Source organism: Gopherus evgoodei, chromosome 9, assembly GCF_007399415.2.
Source record: "Gopherus evgoodei ecotype Sinaloan lineage chromosome 9, rGopEvg1_v1.p, whole genome shotgun sequence".
Taxonomy (NCBI): domain Eukaryota; kingdom Metazoa; phylum Chordata; order Testudines; family Testudinidae; genus Gopherus; species Gopherus evgoodei.
Window position 1 is genome coordinate 2566619 of NC_044330.1, and position 20596 is coordinate 2587214.

The window sequence follows — 20596 nt, forward strand, 5'->3', positions numbered from 1 at the left end:
AATGATGTTCTGGGGGATCCAGACAGAAGGTGACAGTTTTGCTGTCTCTCTAGTTCCTGGGAAATAATTTGTCACCAGTTATCTGGGATTTCATATTACAGAGAAGAATCATGCAGTTAGACAATGCAAGTTCACAATTTCCTCTGGGATTGAAATCTCCTACAGGACATAGGATTCAACGCATTCTGCAGTGAGTTCTCATGGTCATTCTTACCTAAGTTTTCAGCACCATCATAGCTGAGCGATAAGCCAAAATCTGTCTCCATGTAAATTCTTGTTGGTCTCTGGTATATGCGAAGACCTTCATGAGGCTGGGCAGGGGGGATGGTTTTCACTCCATCCACCTAACAGAGACAGAATTATGTACAACTCAGTGGACAGATTAAATTCAGACCTGCTCCCAGTGGAGGTGTGTCACACCCAGTTAACCTTTCCTGTTTTCAGGTTTTATAATGAAATTTTCAGATAGCGATAACCATAAACAACAGATGTTCGTCTCCTCACTGTAGCTAAATGCTCTATGGAAAGAAGCTGGACTGATATGAATTTCAATATTTTCCCACCACTCTGGGAGCCCTATGGTTTTTGGCTAGAAAAGACGTTGACTTATATTTACATGAGCAATATGTGTACTAGTACATGATGATGATAATGTGAGGAAGACAATATAATGATTACAGCATCATTTATGTGCTTTCTCTCCCTTACTAGTGACACCAGATTTCACTGTGTTATTGTGGATATTTGGTGTTCTCGAAGCCCAAGCTCCAGGGGGCAGGTAAGCACACGGGAACCTCTGCTTTTAGTAACAAATAAAGAAGTACATGTGCCTCCCCCTGGAGAAAAGCTTGAAAATGTGACCCCTAAATCTTAAAAACGAGTGGGCAAAGCAAAATAACCCCAAATTTATTATTTTTTCAAACTACCCTGATTTTTAAGCCAATCATGTGATTTCTGGGGCCTGATCCCTGATTTCTGCACACTTGAGGTTAGCCATCCTACCGCTATTCTCTCTCCTGCGCCATTAGTGATTCCATGCTGGATAAGCGCATCATGCTGTGCCAGGCAGAAATGCGATCCATTGTTGGGAATAGCTGACTTGAGTTCAGAGTGACTTGGGTTCAGAGTGCAGTGTTGTTTATTGACCTGCCTGAGCAAGACTGGGAGCCAGGAACTCAGGGATTTTAAATCCAGCTCTGACACTGATCTCGTCAGTAGGTCCCTTGGCTTCTCAGCACCTCAGTTTCCCCATCTGTAAAGTGGGGATCATTATCCATATTTATCTGCTTCACAAGGCAGCTGTGAGAGATACTTGCTTAATCTTTGCAAAGTATGAGGAGAAGCTGAAACACTAAGAAGCATTGTGTGCTAGTTTTCAGAAAAGGCTCGAATGCAGTGGTGCGTATTCTGTGAAATGCCTATTTAAATACAGCCCCGCATCTGCACTCAGACATTGCTCCTGAGGCCAACCTCAGACTTCACTCTGAGCAAACATGAGACAGAGATTCCAGTGGTTACACTTAAAGTCCATTTTGGAACCAGACAGCAGCATTTATGATCTTCATAGGTCCCTTCGGAGACCACAAGACATTCTGCTGCAGTCTAGAAACCCTAAATGACATAATCAGCACACCTTATACATGGTCAGGAATCCCTGTCGATCACTCCACATTTTTTGATGTTACAGGAAAAACAAATGAGCGCTAGGAGTGTGCAGCTTAATGCATTTCTTACCACAAGCTGCTTCTTCTGCCTGAACCACACTGTGTGATTGTAAACACTGACACGGATCTCCTGGAGGAACGAAATGTGGGACACTCTAGGGAAAAGCTTGTTCTTTCCTTCAATGCTGAAGGATGGCAGGCGGTCGGGGATGCTGGAGACAGTCTGAGACAGCATGTACGTATCTTTGCCTTGGAAGTGATGCATCAAGCCATCAAACGTCAGGTAGTGTGGATCTCCAATGACGAGGCACTTCCCAAAGCCTAGTAGAGAAGTCACATTAGCCTCCAAGGTGTATGTATGCAGAGGCCAGCTGAACAGGGCTGAGTCTGTGCTGTGGCTCAGTTTAATAAAGGGCTGGTGAGTTTTGACATGCTTTCCTGTGAAAGCTACGCTAGGTGCTCAGATACCACAGGACGGACACACAGACTCATCCCTGAGCCGAGAGCCAATGGAAGTCCTCTGGTTTGAGTGGTTCACAGGCCTTGTGAGATGTGCATGGCACATACAGCTCCTCTGCAGAGGGGTGAGTCTCACTGGGACAATGCATTGGGCTTAAAATGGCCTCCAAGAAGTGCCAGTTTGGTCATTGCCCAACAGTGGAATTTCAATAAGTTGCAACACAATGTTGGGGCCTTTACAGGTTGTGTCTATGTTTGAAATGACCCTTCACCCGGCTCTGACCCACCTCTCACCTACCTCTGAGGTCTTTGTATTTATCACTGTGTTTGCGAGACCTTGCGACCAGTTTTTAATGTGTTGAATAAAAACAATGAAGGGGTAGGATGAGGCTGACCCCCGTGAAAGCACACAAAGGGGAAGGACAGGGGTGCAAGAAGGCTTCTCCCCTCTTCAATCTGCCTGGGCAGGGGCCAGCCATAATCCAAATCCCAGGGCTCTCCTAAGCACAGGCCACAGAAGTGCTAGGACTGCTCAAATGGGGAAGGGAGGAGGCTAGAGTTTTATCATCCCTCCGCACTGGTCAGCTGCACCGCAGAAAATATGCCACCCTGCTCTGCAAGTCACAGCTGGGGACTCATTTACTTGGCAATGAAATACAAGAGCATCTCTAGCAGACCTGGTCAGACACCTGAAAAGCATTTGATGAGAAACAGCCCAATCCCTCAACAGCCACATTCCACAAGTAACATTTGTCCAGCTCTGATCCCTGTGACAGCTTTTTTCCTCTTCTTTCATTGTTGTTCTCAAGCTAGCCATGCACTGGAGGACAATGGAGTAATTGCCAATGGCAGGGGTTCTCAGACTTTTGTACTGGTGACCCCTTTCACATACCAAGTCTCTGAGTGCGACCTCCCTTATACATTAAAAACACTTTTTTATACATTTAACACCGTTATAAATGCTGGAGGCAAAGCGGGGTTTGGGGTGGAGGCTGACAGCTCATGATCTCCCATGTAATAATCTCGTGACTCCTTGAGGGTCCCAACCCCCAGTTTGAGAAACTCTGGCCAATGGATTCATAGGCACTAGTCTTTCATTCTTTTTAATGCTTCATTCTCTGCTGTAATCTGAATTTGACCTTTGGCAGAGATAATATAGATACTCATTGCCTTTTGCATCTTTGTTACCAACTAAATAGCAGGTTAGTTTCTATTTAAAAATTACATCTCAAATCTGTTGTTCCATTTTCTTCCAAAAATTTGGTTTCTGTTAGGAGAACACATCATTGGAAAATGAGAAGTGAATTTTCTGTTACAAAAGCACCAGGGGCCATTTCTTGTTTACACTAGGACCCCTTTGCACTGCAGTGGCAGTGTAGTGGGGCCTTAGAGTGGGCACATGTTACTGTTACCTCTGCTTCTAAGGCTCCCTTGCACTGGTAAGTGGCCCTCCAGTAATGGCTGCCTCCTGCTTGGATACACTGGAGGGTGGAATGGACTCTTGGTGCCCACCCCAGCCCCCACACCTGCCAGGCCCTAGACGCACCTACCTGTTGGTTTACATTTGTATTTCCCCTTGTTATTGAGGAAACAGACCTCCCAAGCATCACAGCCATAGGCCTGGCACTTGATGGTATTGTCCTTCTGACACGTGCATTTGTGGGTGCAGTGGGGTTTTATCCAGCTCTCCCCAGCCTGTGGGAATGCATGCTGTGTTAATGATACAGGACATCGCTCTTCAGCTGTGCAACACAAGGTCAGCAGCACAGGGAGTGAACTGAAATCTAGTGTTCAGGCCACTCCTTGGCTGCCTAATCAAGGCCAAGTCTCATAGCGAGCTCATGTGGGGATACCAGACTCCGCTGGCTGCAGTGGGGCCACAGAGAAATCTTGAGAGCTTAGCTTGTGCCCTGACAAACAACTCCAACATTACCGTTGGATTCACTGCAACAGCCTCTTGTCTTTTCCCTCCCTGCTGCAACACCACAGTGACAACTAAGCTGGAGATCTGCTGGTCTTTCTACCTTTTGTGTGCTAATTTAGACATAAAAAAAGATTGGGACAAACATCCAGAGTGACCTTTGGCAAATCACCAGCAGCCACATTTTCAAAAGGGGCCACTGATTCTGGAGGCCCCACCTAAGATACTGTCTTAGTGTGGGGGATGGACTCGATGACCACTGGAGGTCCCACCCAGCCCTACGTTGCTATGATTCTGTGATCCCCTTGGTTCTGATTTGCCAAAGTGCTGAGCACCTGCAGCTTCCACTGGCTTCATCTAGAGCTGCGGCTGCTCAGAAGCTCTGCAAATGAAATCCAAGGGGTCTCCCTTTAGTCATTGCAGATTTATTTCTATTTGACCCACCAGGCAGCAGTCAGAAGCTCCAGCAGCTGTTTACAGCTGTTAAAAACAATAATCACCTGGTACAGAAACGACTTACACTGTAGTAGTTATCTTCATCGTCTCTGCAGCCACACTCGCTCAGTCGTACGCACTGGTCATCGCTAAGCACGTAGCCCTCACTGCAAATGCAACCTTCTGTGCATTCTGTTGGCTTTTCACAGAGGGAGGACGCATAAATATTATTACATGTGGCTGGGCAGGAAGATGCACAGTCAGTGTAATAGCTGTTGGATGGACAAGGCAATGCTGCGTGAAGAGAATAAAAACAGCTTTATTACAGAGTGCAAGGGAACTTTTCCATGTTCCAAAGCAGACACGCCTGGTGCTGACTGGAAGGACTTGGGTGGCAACAGAACAGTAAAGGTTACTTCTTTAGGATGTGATGGTGATGGCATAGTTATGGCTTCATGTATTGTTAGAAACAGGTAAGCCTCTCAGAGGCTGTCAATTCAATTCTAGCATGAGCACGTCTGAGTTTGTGGGCTTTGTGTCTGAGATGGGCTTTTCTTCAGTCTAGTTCAGTATCACATCTAGTCTTGGTCACCATTCAAAAAGTAAACATACAAGAAAAGTGTGAGGGCCAGATCTGCCAGTGTGCTCCAGCAGCTTTGCATTACTCTGGTGATGCAAAACAGCCAGAATCATGGTTTAACTGACTGGCAACATTTGTATTTCTGTCTCTTGCACAAGCTAGCCAGAGCATGTCAGTGAATTTGGCTTTTAATATGCCACAGACCGTCCTTAGCCCTTCCTCTGGCAATGCTCCCATGGATGCCAAGAGGAGTTTTGGATGAGTCCAAGCCATGTAAGGACGGGACTGCTAGGCCCAAAGGACTCATGCAGTTGTAAGATTCCAAGTGCTCTCTAGTCTTCTTAACTCCCTTCTTCATTATAGCCTCATTACCATGTCTAACTATGTTCTTTTGGCTGCTCAAACCAACCCACCCCAGAGTGGCTTTTCATAAGTGGGCCTAGTTGTGAATAGTGCTGATCACTTTTAACTCCCATCGACTTCAGTGGGAGATGCAAATGTTCAGGATTTGGCCCAACTATGAACACAGGCCAGTGTTGTAACAGAGTCCTAACTGCAGCTAATGATACTGTATCTTCCTAGCATCTTTGATTTGTTAATTAACCACTCAGCTAACACCGCTAGTTAATTCTCACATCAGAGTCAGCCGTCCAAACGCCATGCTGTTTACTAAGAATCTACTTACGGCAGAATGTGTTGGTCCTCCATTTAATGATGACTCCTTGCTTCTTGCAGGTGTCCACGTAGGCCTGTGTGATGGCACAGAGAGTGGACAGCATGCCATTGTATTTACACATGTCATAGATGCAGGTCTGGATGAAGAGGTCAGGCTCGATCAGATGGTGACATGGTTTGAAGGTGTCCGACTTTAAAACATTGCACTGGTTTTCAATGCCTGGCTTCTCCTGTGCGGTGCAAGGTGGGCCCAGCTCATCTCGTGTGTCTGGCAAGCAGCTGCAAGAAAGCACAAACACAGCTTGTTTCAGTTTGGAGACGAACACACAGGCTGACCTCCAGGCTGGAATGTTGGCTGCCACTGAGAGGAGTCAAATGAATAGTCCTGGAGGCTGCAGGGGTCTCTCTAGTCACCACAGGCCAGCAGCACTGCCAGCTTTCACCACCTCATCAGCCTGTCTCAGCCCTGACACAGAGGGACAACCTCCTCGAGTTGTTCAGATGCAGTGCTCATGCAATCTTGGCATTTCTGCTGGGACTGCCAGTTCATGCTAACTGGGATGCCCATTAGGGAATAACCGATACCACTAATTCACTTCACTTATGCAGTGACTTCCAATTCTTATTGAAATGGACTGGATTTGATCTGACAAAATGCTGGTGAGTGGTTCTGTAGCTCATTGGTAAATCCTTGAGCCACCTCTACACACACAATAGATTTCACTAAATTGCATAACAGAGGGGAAAAAAGCTTTCACCTTATGCCTCTGTGACCTTCGAGACTTAAGAACCTCTTTCCTTCTGGGGCAGTGGCCTTTGCTGGAGCCCCAGCAGAATCCCAGCTTCTCAGAGAAGGTGCAGGAGATACACCAGGCAGCATGGCCAGTGCATTTTCCTCTACTTGGCATGTTTTCAAGCAGGGACCTGGTTAAAATGTCTGCAAGGGAGCATGTGACTGAATCAACACAAGAGGGGGGATGAAAAAGAGCCAGGTTTACCCCGCGTCACTGTCGGCTGGTACTTTCCAGCTGTTTCCAAACTGTGTGATGTTCTTAGCCTGCACGCCATTGGGCATGAGCAGCTCATCCCCACGCAGGCCGTTATAGTTACCGCACAGGCCACAGACCTACAACAAAAGAGAATAATGTCATAACCCAGGGGGTGTCATCCCACCCCCGCTGCTGACCAAGGAAAGACATGGGCAAATACTGCGAGAAATCGGTTAGTAACTTGCACAGCACTTCCCAGTTCAAGCCGTCACTGTAAAATCTTAATGCCCCAATGGGAACATGAAATGATATCACAACATATCTGTGGCTCCCTAGGACATCCTGGCATTTGCCTTGGGAGAGGGCATGCACTCCCCCTAGTAGAGAGGAGGCTAACGAGCTCTTTTGGGCTGAGCCAGCACTAACTAGTCACACCTGGAAGGGTTGGGCAGCCTGGAGGGAGAAAGCTTAAAAAAGGGAAAGCCTGCCATAGACATGGGCAGTGACCAGAGAATGCTGGCTACAGGGACAGATCAGCAAAGAGGACAACACTCGCAGACCTCGCTGCCCCTGCGGCTGCATGGACCAGGTGTGAAGCGGGGGTGACCCAAAAGGAGGAGCTAGAGGCAATCCCTAACTCCGATTAAAGGCACTAAACCATCAGAGAAGCCAGACTGCCTCAGAGACTGATCCTTTTTCAGTCTGATTTTCCCTCAGTTACGGAAGGAGAGGGAAAGGGGCCTTTTTGTTTGTTTTGTTTGGAGAATCCCCTGTGTGCCACAAAGAGGAGAAGGACTCTGTAAACCACTAAAATCGTGGGGGACTTGGGGTGGGAAGACACCCTCACATACCTAAATAACCCAAGGGGTAGTCTCTGTAACTAACTGTCAGCTATGCACCCAGTTCTGTCATTTCCTGTAACTATCTCTTTGAAACAGCCGTAGATGGTTGTAAAAAGGAAAAAAGAAGAAAACAGCTTGTGTGTGCAGGCAGCATTGCTGCAAGCAGTAATAATAAAGCAAGAGAAGAAAATAAATTCCAATCACACCGTAAAGCAGAAGAGGAAAGTCCATGCTTTGAAGTGATGCCTTTTATTTTCTTAACATACTGAATCTCACCTTGGAGAAGTAAGATTCTGGGAGGCTGATTTCCAAGTGCTGATTTCCATCATATTTCACTAGCAGTCCAAAGTCAGTTTCCACTACCATGTAAATGCCCACATTTCCTATGGACACGCCTCGTAATCGGTTCTTTACCGGAGTTCGGACTCTCTCGTTATTGAGCTGGTGACAACAGACGATTTGTCAGCACAGAACATAGTCGCCTAGGAAAGTTTTTTCTGCTCATAGTTTATTTTCTCCAGGGGTCTGGAAGATTTCCCAACAGAACTTTAGCCGCTTTTATACTTTCAACCTTTGCGGTCTCATGGGTTGCAGTGACCACCCTTCCAGCCAAGGACCGGACAGAATTCCTGTGTCCTGCCTTAGCCAGGCTGTTGGAAGGGTCACTGTTGGGGCAGAGGTCCCCCCCACCTGCAGGGCTGAGTATACATCTCCATATAAACCCCAGTTCCTGGTTAGCTAATCCAAAATAATGTAATCCAGTCTCACCTGGTGCGGCTCTCTATAACTGCAAGTGTCTAAGCCATACAGAGATGTTTGAGTCAGCTATAGCTTTTGACTGTGAACCCTGGTTCTTTAGCTAGTTCAGGCAGTGGAAACTTATATTAGATCCAGAGATTCTAGGATCAAGTCCTGTAGACAATGACTCATGCAGGGACATTGGTACAGCAGCATACTCAAAATAGGTGCCTCTTGCAGCTGGTGCTGCGAGAAATTACTTCATATCTCAGTGTCACCACACTGGGATACATGTGGTGGGTTAGGCAACACCTTTCATTGGACAACTGCACTGCACAGACACCTGGCTAGCAACGAAAGGCATGCCTGTCCCTTAGTAAAACGTAAAGATCCCTTTTCCTAAGACTATTTTTATGTGCTGCTTTTAAGATATCTGTTCTCAAAATACAACGGTCCCACTACGTACCAGGATTGCCTTATTCTTCTGAAGGGTGATTCGGTTGCCATAGATGTCAATGTAAACCTCTTTGAGATACGTGGCCCCTCTCTGTCCTCGATCTTCGTTTTTGCCACTGATGGTCACAGGAATGACACTGTTGCTGTTGCAGACTTGGAGCAGGGTGTAGGTGCAGGTGCCCAGGAAGGTGTGCATCACCTTGTCAAAGGTGAAGTAGTGGGGATCTCCTGCCACCTGACAGGATGCTCTCCCTGAAGGTCAAATAAATGTCCAGTGACTTTGGAGGATTTTATAGTGACCTCAGCTAATTAACGACTTCTGTTAATGTCAGGTGTCATCACTATGAAAGGACCTGAAGTGGGCTCCAAAGGCCTGATCTTGACCCTCCTTACTAAGGCAAATTTCCACTGAAGATATTCCAGATTAAGGCTGATCACATTCCAGGGCAAATTTTTTGAATGAGATGCCTCAGCTGATCTGCACAAAAATGTACAAACTGGTAGCTGGGCAGTGAAAGGACCAACTTTTACTGCTGTTCTGGGCTCTCTGCACAGTGCAGATTACCTGGGCATACCGAGTGCAAGTACTTTATAAGAGCAATTTAGACTTGCTATTTTTCAATCTCTCCTTCCCTCTCGATATTTTCCTAAATCAACCCCTTGGAGTTCAGATTTTTCATTTGTGGCACTGGGTGATTTGGGGCTTGATTCTGCATTCCCTACTCAGGCCAAACTCCAGTGACCCTGCAAGGATCTACCCCAGCTCCACTCCTACTGTAGGGGAGGGAGCTCAGTGATTGCAAGAGAGGGGATTTGTCTTTGAATGTCTCTCAGCACTGGCAAGAATCAGCCGTCAGCTCCTTCCTGTGCCATCGCATAAGGGACAAGGTATGTGGAGAAAGCCCTTCTGGACCAGAAAGGTCTAATTAATGAACTCACATCTAGAACTTTTCGCAGGGAGAACTCACCAGAGGAGTAACAACCCAGCACCCCTTCCTGAACACTGCATATCTCCTGCGCTCCACACTCCCAGCCTCTGCACGTGATGTTGTTTGTGCTGCTGCAGGTGCAGCGCTTGATGCACGCGTCGTGGGTGAACCAGCTTTCACCCAGCTGTTGGAGAAAGGAGAAGCACTTGAATATATAATAGTACAGTATAGAGTCTATCGAGTAGTGTCACCCTAGTGCAGTCCTTTTGAAACTGTGGGTCGGGACCCTCTACTGGGTCGCGGAACGTCAGGCACTGGGTCGCAGCAGCTCAGGTCTGCACCGCCACCCGGGCTGTTAAAAGTTCTGTTGGTGGTGCTTCCCAGCTAAGGCAGGCTAGTTCCTACGTATTGCGACACTGCACAGTGCCCCCGGAAGCTGGGGGAGCGAGGGCGGGAGGGTTCTGTGGGTGAGAGCCACGTAGAACCGCTTGCATGCCTCCACGTATGAGCCAGACATGCTGCTGGCCACTTCTGGGGTGCAGCGCAGTCCATGGTGCCCTGACAGGAATGAAGCCTTCCTCTGCACCCCAGCTGCGCTGCTCACCGGGAGCCGCCGGAGGTGAGCTCGTGCCCCAACCCTGCCCCACAACTCCCTGCCCCAAGCAGAGCCCTCTCCCACACCCTGAACCTCTCATTCCTGGTGACACCCCTGCACCTCAACCCTCCACCCCAGCCCTGAGCCCCTCCCACACACCAAATCTCTCATCCCCAGCTCCATTGCCTCGTGGGCATCAACAATTTTCTTCAACTGGCTCACCAAAAAAAAAAGTTTGAAAACTACTGCCCTACTGGATAATCAAAGGAGTTGGGAACAGTTCAATGCCTTGGATGCTGTCTATGCTACAAGCTCCCTCCCCAGCGAGACACTGTGGCCCAGAAGGAGGAGGTGTCCCGGACTGGGACACATGAGACTTGTGTTCCATTCTCAGCACTGGCCTGCTGGATGAGCTTGTGCAAGCCACTTGACTGCTCAGTGCCTCGGTTTCTCCCTCTGTAAGCTGGGGATAATGATACCAACCTCCTGGTAAAGTGCTTTGAGATCTGCTCTTGAGAAGAGCTAGGAATGGTTATTATTTACATGAACAATTAGATCCACACAGACCACTGACCTGAGCCCAGATGAAGCTAGTCTCTGTTCATTAATTATGAACAGTTGCAATGACCCTGAAAGAATCTGGGATTGCTGTTTCTGTTTCTCTGTGCTTAGGGTAACTTGCCTGATGATAGTGGTTGTTTCCATCCACACAACCGCAGCTGCTCTCTGGCACACAGGTGTCTCCGCTCAGAACGTAGCCTTCCTTACAGAAACAGCCTTCCACTGGTAACGAGCTGCAAGGGCTAAATGCAGAGGGAATCACGCAGGTGGCAGGACACCTGCTCCCACAGCTCTTGTACTGGCTTCCTCCTGGACAGGAGATCGCTGCAAGTGATAAGAAAAGCCCAGATCACTGAAAGGAAAAGATCCCAGAGCAATTCTCTTGAAACTTCCCCTGTTTCTTCCAGGACAGAAAAGGCTTGTCAGAACACTCTGCATATGGTGACTGCTCTGTGCTGAGGTTTTTCTCCAGGGACAGAGTGGAAACCCTTTGCGCAGGGAATGACAGACAGACAGACAGGCAGACAGACAAATGATGCCTGGTAGGGGACCGGTTGTATCCAGGTATCGGAAATAGGCAACAGGATACAAGTCCAGCCTTTCACCTATTGACGTGGACATCAGCTGAAATGTGGCTCCGGTGGCTTGTCTCTCGCAGTGCACAGCTGGCTGGTGACCCGTGTATAAGTAGCGTAGGTGAGTCATCAGTGTCCAGTGGCTTTGCACGCTCTGACTCTGGAGATTCCTGTCCTTCTGCTGGGACTCCCTCCCAGTGTCCTCATTTTCCCTGCCCTCCGCACTCCTGGTCTTCCCCTCTTCCTCCCTTCACTGTCCCCTCTCCCTTCCTCCTCTATTTCAGCTAATCCCCTCCCGAAAAACCCAATCAAACAACCCATACTCGGCAGGCCCATGCTGGTTACAATGCAGACCCCTGCTCGCTCTGCTGGTGTCTTACTCCCTCTCCCACCCTGCGCCTGTCTTGCCTAGACAGAGTGGAATGGGGCTTTGGAGCAGGGGCTGTCCTCTGCTGCCTATACAATACCCAGAGCAATGGGCCCCCATCTCAGCTGGGGTCCGTAGGTGCTGCTCTAATATACATAACAAATCATACAAACAATTTAGGGATAAGGAGGAGACTTTAGTGGTGGCAGAATGCCCCAAATCTTCCTATTGCAGAGTTTTTTGCACATTCCTCTGAAGCAGCTGGTGATGGGTGCTGTCAGAGCCAGGATCCTGAGTTTGCTGGCGCATGGCTCGGTTCCAATAAGGCCCCTACCAGGCCCCTCCAATGGGGACGGCTTAGCGCCTCAATAGGATCTCTCCAGAACAGAGCTGATGCACCCCATGCACACAAGGTGGGGGAAGGTCGCCCTGCTGCTTCCTGTGCAGCACCTGTTCTATGGGGGACTGGAGCAACGGTGGCCCTGAATCTCCTCTGGCTTACTCCAGCTTTACACTGGAGTACCTCCATGGACTTTTGGGGCTACTGCTGATTCCCACTCATGGAAGTGAGTGGAGACACAGACCCTCCTCCTCTAAACTGCCAGGCTAGTACCTTTCACAAGGACTTAACATTCCTTCTTAACAATTACAAACAGAAGGGACTGTGGTGAGTTTCACTAGAGTCACGGGTACTACAGCTTGCACGGCAGCTCCTCAGACTGTGGACGCTCTATATATAAAGAGAGGATTTCAACCTCTCAGGCGCTCTGATTTTACCAGCACTAAACTCAGACAAATTAATACTCAGATACTTTGTGAGGCTAGATCAGATTCAGTCTGAACATTATATCAACCCTGGCAGAAAAATGTGGAAAAATTGGAAAGAGTCCAGGGCAACTGGAGCACAACAAAAATGATTGGAGGGCTGGAGCACATGACTTATGAGGAGAGGCTGAGGGAACTGGGATTGTTTAGTCTGCAGAGGAGAAGAATGAGGGGGATTTGAGAGCTGCTTTCAACTATCTGAAGGGGGGTTCCAATGAGGATGAAGCTCAGCTGTTCTCAGTGGTGGCAGACAACAGAACAAGGAGTAATGGTCTCAAGTTGCACTAGGGGAGGTTTAGGGTGGATATTAGGAAAAACTTTTTCACTAGGAGAGTGGTAAAGCACTGGAATAGGTTACCTAGGGAGGTGGTGGAATCTCCTTCCTTAGAGCTTTTTAAGGCCCAGCTTGACAAAGCCCTGGCTGGGATGACTTAGTTGGGGATTGGTCCTGCTTTGAGCAGGGGGTTGGACTAGATGACCTCCTGAGGTCCCTTCCAACCCCGATATTCCATGATTCTAGGACCCAGTGTAGAACTGGGCCAGACTCAGGAAAAGAGAAAGGAGAGACCACCTTCAGAGCATTACGGAAGAGGAAAGTCCATGCCATCAGGAAATACAGGAAGCTCTATTTTTAAAGTATCTGAGGGGTAGGCATGTTAGTCTGGATCAGTAAAAGCAGCAACTCTTTGCTGGTCTATTTTTTAAAAAATTCTTGCATTAAAAAAGTTGAATTCCAGAAATTAAAAGATATAAATTACAACACTCACGGCACAAAGTATTACGTCTCCATTCTCTGCAGATCCCAGCATTTGTGCACGACTCTGCATAAGCCTGTAGCCCATTGCATAAGGACACTGTCGGCTCGTTAGCGTGACACATGTCGTAAACACAGTTTTCCAAGAATGTCTCTGGAGCTACTACGGCGTGGCAGTCCTTGAAGATACCTACGTAAATCAAGAAAGAAACAGAATCACAGAAAGAGAAGATGGACGAAGCTGATCTGAGCTCAAAGAGCAATTCCCAAATAATCTTCACATCCTGGTGCCATCTCAATGCAAGATCCAGTCTGAGCAGGTAACTCAACATAACTCCTGGAGCTTCTAGTGCAGCTTTTAGCATTAGGGGCTGTAAACACTTCAAAGGGGACTCAGTGCTGTGGTCCCCAGGGAGCCAGGTCCAGGTGTAGGCAAGTGCATGCTGTAATTTGCAGTGACTTCAATCCATTTGCTCAGGACTAAGCCATTGCCATAGTACCTGTGGGGTCGGTGATCATGCCACAGGCTGTGTTCTTCCTCGCTTCACTCTCCAGCAGAGGGTCACAGACTAGTACTTCATCAGGGGAGCATCTGGCAAGAGATAAAGAAACATACATCAAAAGATCTTAAATTTCCTCAGGCCAGATCTGCAAAGGACGATGCCAAGTCTGCACAGCAGGCACCATTTTATTGCAGCCACAGAGCAGAATCCAGACTCCCTGACAGGCTGACTTCTGCCATCCACTCCCACAACACAGGAGGGGGCTCCCACATCTGCACTGGGCACTTTCGGGTGTTCCACAGCTCAGATGGAGTTGAATTAGGGGTGGACAGGGACGGCGCTTCCATTTTGGAGGCCTAGGCAATCGCATTTTGCCGGAGGGGGTGGCAGGTGCCTCCGGTGGGGCTGCCACTGTGGTGCCTGCGGATAGTCGGCTACTCCCGCGGCTCCGGTGGACCTCCCGCAGGCACCACTGCGGCAGATCCACCGGAGCTGCGGGACCAGGGCGCAGGACGGCGAAATTGCCATGCGCTTAGGGTGCTAAAAGCCCTAGCGCCGGTCCTGGGGCTGGAACAAGCTGCTGCGGGAACCAGTGGATCTGTCTGGCTCCTGACTGGGACAGCAGGTGACCTCCCACCCACCAGCAGGTCTTCCTGGATTGGGAGACAGCAGAGCCTGAAGGCAGATGGTAGCAGGCCAGCCACTCACTCCCTGCTTATGGTCAATTGGAGAGGGGGTTCCTGGGTGTACTGGACAGGATGGGAGTTGTGCTCAGCCCTAGTAGGAGACTGGGTCGTGGAGTCATGGATGGACGTCCCGTGGCTGAGTATGCAGCACGCTTTCCTAGAGCTTTTGTAGCAAAGACCAACTGATTAGCTCCCCTCTGTACATACATGGTGTTATTCTCTGCCACTAGCCAGCTCTCTCCAAGCTCAGTGGAATCTCCTGCACTGCTGCCATTCGGCTTTATGTTATCATCCTTTGCATCACCATTGTAATTACCTATAAAAATGAAAAATGTGCAGAATACGTGAAATTCACAACCACAGAATGCACACGGTCATGAGGTTGTCAAAGAGATTTCAAGGAACTGGCTAGGGTGTATGTGCACGAGTGCCCTCTGCAAGAAGGAGTAAGAATTACTCCCTGCGCTTCTCAGGTGCCGCGCTGTGAACAGCTGATGAAGATTCCACTTTAGATTAAATGGTAGGGGTCTGTGGTTTTGGGGAAATGGAACTAACCTGCACCCTTACACGCAAACTCTCTTATTTCTGAGGCTTAGAAGCCATGTGGGTAACACTCAAGGAAATGTCATCCCACGGGCAACTTCCAGTCCATCCAGATGCAGGGAGAACCAGACACCTCACAACACAACCTGCTCTTGCAATCTAATTCCAGGTGTTGTGCTTAATGTGCAGGTGGCTGGGCGGTGTTGGTGGCCCCTGACCTACACGAGGTGAGAGTAGATGATGTAGTTTGTCCCTTCTGGCTTCAACTCTAGCACTCCAAGATTCATAGCCCCATTTTCATCCCAGAGAAATGTGGATGAGCGTCCGATAAGCATCTGGGCCGCTGGATGGTTATTCCATGTAACGGGGTACGCTGGCCCTTTAAGCCTAGAGGCAGTCAGAAGACCCCGTTCCAGGAATACTAGACAGAACAAAGGCAAAGGAAATGGTCTGAGCCAGAAGAGAGGAAGCGGTCGTAGGGAATGAACAGTTGGATGGGAAAGCCCAGGACACCGCCCCTGTAAGGGCCCGGGCCCAGTAGCCCCGTAGTGCAGGGCGGGGCAGGACTCCTCTCCCTCTCCCCCAGCCAACTGCTCTCTGCTGGCTCCATAGGGGAGTTTCTCACTCGTCACCCACGTGCGATAACCTGGAGTCTCCTTTGCTGTGTCACTGGATCAGAACTGGGCCTCTTACATGCATCAAATACACGCCTCTGACCTGTGTCTGGCATCTGCTCTATTCTGGCTTGCTGGACTCTCAAGGGCTCGCTGCGGTTTGCCTGCTGCACGGCACCCAACATTTGGTTGCTCTTGACAAAGAATGTCAAATAATTGTGGAGATTCAACATGAAAAACACGTACACTGGGTTATCTAGTCCATCCCCTCGGCTACTTCAGCACTGTTCCCTAGGGGATGTTTTCTAATGCTTTGTCTTGCAGCAGACCCACCTCTACTGCAGCTGGACAACAAACAGCAGCTCTAAAAAGAAGGCTCAGTGATCAGAGGAGCCATTCCCTGTGCTCGGACTGTAACTACGACAGTGCGGAGACAATATGGATCTGCCAGGCCAAGGAACAAGACAGCAGAGCACAAAAGCTCAGGACAGCTGGTAAACAGTGACTTGAAAATCTGTCCTTCGCCACAAGAAGGGCCTTAAAGTTTTATTATCGCTTCCAAGTTTAAAGAAATGAAAAGCATAGATTGGGCCAGATAGTTCCAATCAAAGAGAGACAGACACGCTGCGATGCAAGTGAGAGAAAAAAGATATGAGGGGACCTTGACAAGAGGCATCCAGGGTAGGACTGGGATAATATTTAGACTGTAGTTTTGAATGTGAGATTCATCTCTTGTTAAAAATAACATCTGCAATTGTCATTTGTGACACTCAAGTTAACTCCTGTATAACCAGAGTTCTTGTAAGTTACGATTGCCAGGTACCCGAACAATGGTGGTTCCTTTTCTCCAATGCCCGAAATCGCAGCCCATACAAGACAGACTAGATTACTCTGGGATAAACGTAACAGCGTACAAAAACCGAATCAATCTCCAAACTTCATGATTAATTGAAAAGTTCCAAATCATATGATTGACGATTCTCAAGAACAGGGATACTCACCACACAGACCACAGAGCTGCCCCTTGTAACAACTGGACACTGAGACCTCCACGTAGTGATTTCCATCAAATCTGACCCAGAGTCCAAAATCAGTTTCCAAGAGCACGTAGGCACCGCTGATCTGGACCTTGATCTTGTTTTCAATCACCACAGGCAGGTTCCTTCTGGTGCCATTAACCTGTACAACAGGGTGGAAACATCTGGTCATGACTAAGTACCCCCATAATTCCCAGTAAATCGCCCACGAATAGTCTAGCCAATGAGCTCACTGGCAGGACTGTTCTCACTCACACTGGGAATTTGGAGGAAATATGACAGAATGTTCACAGAAAGCAAGTTTCAGCTGCCAATCCTGAGTATTCTCAGTGGAAGCCTACTTCTAAGAAGCCACCCAACCAACGAGAAAACAGAAACCCACCAGGAGATCTATAGGTCTAATCACATGTCTCAATTTTTGCAGGTCTCAGTTTAAGGACGTCAGATGATTAAAATACTCCTTTTAAATCACCTGCCACTTACATTCACTTTCCTGTTCTTCAGCAAGGAAATCTGACTTCCATAGACATCCACGTGCACTGCCTTCACATAGGAAACTTTGGTATTGGAGCCCCTGTGCTCATTGGTGGTGGACACGTCAAAGGATGGAAGCCCCCTGGAGTCGTTGCAGACTTTGGAGAGGGTGTAAGTGCAGTTTCCCATGAAATGGTGAACTCTGCCGTCAAACGTGTAGTAATGCGGGTCCCCGGAGGCACTGCAGGTGGCACGGCCTTAAAAGGAAGAAATGTGGATGAATCCCATGCAAATCCCTACCCCGTTACTGCAGCGCTGTCACTTGCGCTCCACCAAGCACTTCACGTTGGTGCGCACTTCCTGCTCACGCCACTTGACAGCTAACAGAAACAGCATCAACCGCGAACAGAGTGGGGAGGAACAGGCTAGGTGCCCCATCCCGAAATGCCCTTGTGCTGTAACGGGAAGTCATCTGCCAGGCTCCCTGGAAACTCAGGGAAGTCATCCTCTCTGATTTGGGTCTTGATCTGATGACGTGGAAACTAGGCTGAGACCTTCCAAACTCCTTTTCCCTTGCGATCAGGACCAAGATCTAAACCCTGCACTCACAGCAGGAGTGGGGCTTGGGAAGAAGCCGGGAGTGGTCACTGGCAGGTCACGTTCCTTTCTGTAAATGCAGACTCCAGAGAGGAAGCTCCCATGTAAAACAACCCATTTCACCACTTGAGTAGCTAAGGGACGAACCCAAGGCTCTACTGCAAGTCAGTGGCATCCCACAGCATAGTAACAGGATGACGTGTCCCCTATCCTGCTTTTGCCAGAAGAGACCACTTCCTTTACAACCAAGACAGTGATGATTCTAATCCATACGCTGTTCATGTTCCTATGCCACACCCAGCAGTGTGATCTCTGAACACACAGGAAACTGACAATAGCATTGTGGTTGCGTGAAACCCTCTGGAAATACGTTATGGATTTTTCAAACTGTATTACCTAGAAATGTAGAACCCAGAACCAAGCAATCATTTTTAAAAAGAGCACTCTTTGTACAGGTTGAATCACCTAGTCCCAGCTCCAGCACTACGCTTTTGGGTCTAAGTTGGAACCACACCCGGAAGGGACGTAGTAAATGGAAGCGTATAAGATGTGCTTAAATGCCTCTGAGAAGAGTTTGCAAGACTTTGCTTTGTCCGGTCTGACCCCAAACACTAGGGCTGGCCCCAGATTGTCCTCCAGCAAGACTCACAAGCTCAAACAAACCTGGACTACTTCCACATCTGGCTAGAGCTACCAGTTGCTTTACTATGTGTAAGGGGAAAAGGATTTGGGTAGCACCGATGGAATAACACTACCCGAGGGACGGGTCTGCATTACAGTTGGACTGGCCTTCCTAAAACGGGAATGTGGAGTTTTCAAATGGGTATACTGGTCTACACGTAATCTGCATTCTGGTACCAATTTCTCACCCCACATGTGAATGGGAAGGAGATTTGTCCAATACGGAGGAACCACGTTACCTGTCTGACAGGGCTCTACTGTAGCTGGAGTTGCAGTGGTCGAGGATTTTCCTGGCAAAATATACAAAGGAAATAACATTAAGAGGTTGGTCATTGTGTTCTGTGCAGAGTAGAATAGGAAAACTCTAGTACAGTTTTCTATTAGACTGGAATATATCATGTGTGAGAAATGTGATTCTAGAAACACAGGGCACATGGCATCTATCAAAACAGCAACAGCTCTAATAACTCCTCACAATAAACAGATTGAATGTGTCTCTACCCACCCACCCCCAGCCAAGTAGTAGTCTGTGAGCAAAGAGAAGGGTTTATTCTCAGCAACAGTCTCCTAGCAGATTTACTTTCTTCTGCTGTGATGCCTATGGAGTGGGGCGGAGTGGTCTCCGAAGGAGGGGATGTTTCTTGCACTGTTGTAGAATCTAACAAGAGATGATCACAGCGTTGCTAGTGAGAACCAGGAACCCAGCGTGAGGTTCAGAAAGATACATGGGGAGAACTGGGGACTCTTCTTCGAAATGGACCCTTCATTCTGCATCCCAACTGTTAAGTTATTTGAACCCTCATCTGAAAGCAGTCGCCAAGTTCACAGCCCACCAGGAACTGTCAAGGAGATTGAGAAAGCACTGAGAGATCCACGTTACCTGGTGGACTGGTGCCTACTGTAGTTGGACTTGAAGTAATTGGGGCTTCTCCTGGAAAAAGATACAAAGAAATTTACTTTGAGAGGCTGGTCATTCTGTTCTATGAAAAGTGCCATACGATAACCCTTGGATAGCTTTTTATTAGACTGCAAATTATCATGTGTGAGAAATGTGATTCTAGAAACACAGAGCACATGACATATACCCAAACATCAACCAGGATCCAGGGACACGTCATCCTGCCCCTGGATATTTCCATTACATGCATCTGAGGAAGTGGGTATTCACCCACGAAAGCTCATGCTCCAAAACGTCTGTTAGTCTATAAGGTGCCACAGGATTCTTTGCTGCTTTTACAGATCCAGACTAACACGGCTACCCTCTGATACTTGTCATCCTCTGAGACGCCTGTTATGTAAAATACCTGCGAACTGGTAGCTGTGCCAGGGAAAAGAGCAACTGTTCCGGCTGCTGGGGGCTCTCTGTACAGTGCAGATGACCTGTGTTTACTCTGCGTGCGAGGACTTTGCAGGAGCAGTTTAGACGCTTAGTATTTTTTAATTTGTTTCACACACCCCCCCCATTGGTATTTTCCTAAATCAACCCCTTGGAGTTCAGATTTTTCATTTGTGGCACTGGGTGATTTGGGGCTTGATTCTGCATTCCCTACTCAGGCCAAACTCCAGTGACCCTGCAAGGATCTACCCCAGCTCCACTCCCACTGTAGGGGAGGGAGCTCAGTGATTGCAAGAGAGGGGATTTGTCTTTGAATGTCTCTCAGCACTGGCAAGAATCAGCCGTCAGCTCCTTCCTGTGCCATCGCATAAGGGACAAGGTATCTGGAGAAAGCCCTTCTGGACCAGAAAGGTCTAATTACTGAACTCACATCTAGAACTTTTCGCAGGGAGAACTCACCAGAGGAGTAACAACCCAGCACCCCTTCCTGAACACTGCATATCTCCTGCGCTCCACACTCCCAGCCTCTGCACGTGATGTTGTTTGTGCTGTTGCAGGTGCAGCGCTCCATGCACGCGTCGTGGGTGAACCAGCTTTCACCCAGCTGTTGGAGAAAGGAGAAGCACTTGAATATATAATAGTACAGTATAGAGTCAATCGAGTAGTGTCACCCTAGTGCAGTCCTTTTGAAACTGTGGGTCGGGACCCTCTACTGGGTCGCGGAACGTCAGGCACTGGGTCGCAGCAGCTCAGGTCTGCA

The 20596-nt window shown here is 48.4% G+C and overlaps 1 protein-coding gene across 1 annotated transcript in view; it reads right to left on the reverse strand.

The window, feature by feature from the left end:
• The window catches only part of LOC115657585 (IgGFc-binding protein-like), a 168552-nt gene that overhangs the window by 9714 nt on the left and 138242 nt on the right, over positions 1-20596 (reverse strand). Inside the window, exons 65-82 of the mRNA XM_030575626.1 lie at positions 20296-20440; positions 19381-19431; positions 18740-18790; positions 17232-17479; positions 16713-16890; positions 14603-14870; positions 13866-13957; positions 13379-13720; positions 10966-11168; positions 9728-9872; positions 8770-9011; positions 7842-8006; positions 6733-6860; positions 5745-6013; positions 4565-4773; positions 3674-3818; positions 1735-1985; positions 215-344 (exon numbers count right to left, since the gene is read on the reverse strand). Of these exons, the coding sequence (XP_030431486.1) occupies positions 215-344; positions 1735-1985; positions 3674-3818; positions 4565-4773; positions 5745-6013; positions 6733-6860; positions 7842-8006; positions 8770-9011; positions 9728-9872; positions 10966-11168; positions 13379-13720; positions 13866-13957; positions 14603-14870; positions 16713-16890; positions 17232-17479; positions 18740-18790; positions 19381-19431; positions 20296-20440 (3262 nt within the window). The remainder of the gene's footprint in view (positions 1-214; positions 345-1734; positions 1986-3673; positions 3819-4564; positions 4774-5744; positions 6014-6732; positions 6861-7841; positions 8007-8769; positions 9012-9727; positions 9873-10965; positions 11169-13378; positions 13721-13865; positions 13958-14602; positions 14871-16712; positions 16891-17231; positions 17480-18739; positions 18791-19380; positions 19432-20295; positions 20441-20596) is intronic.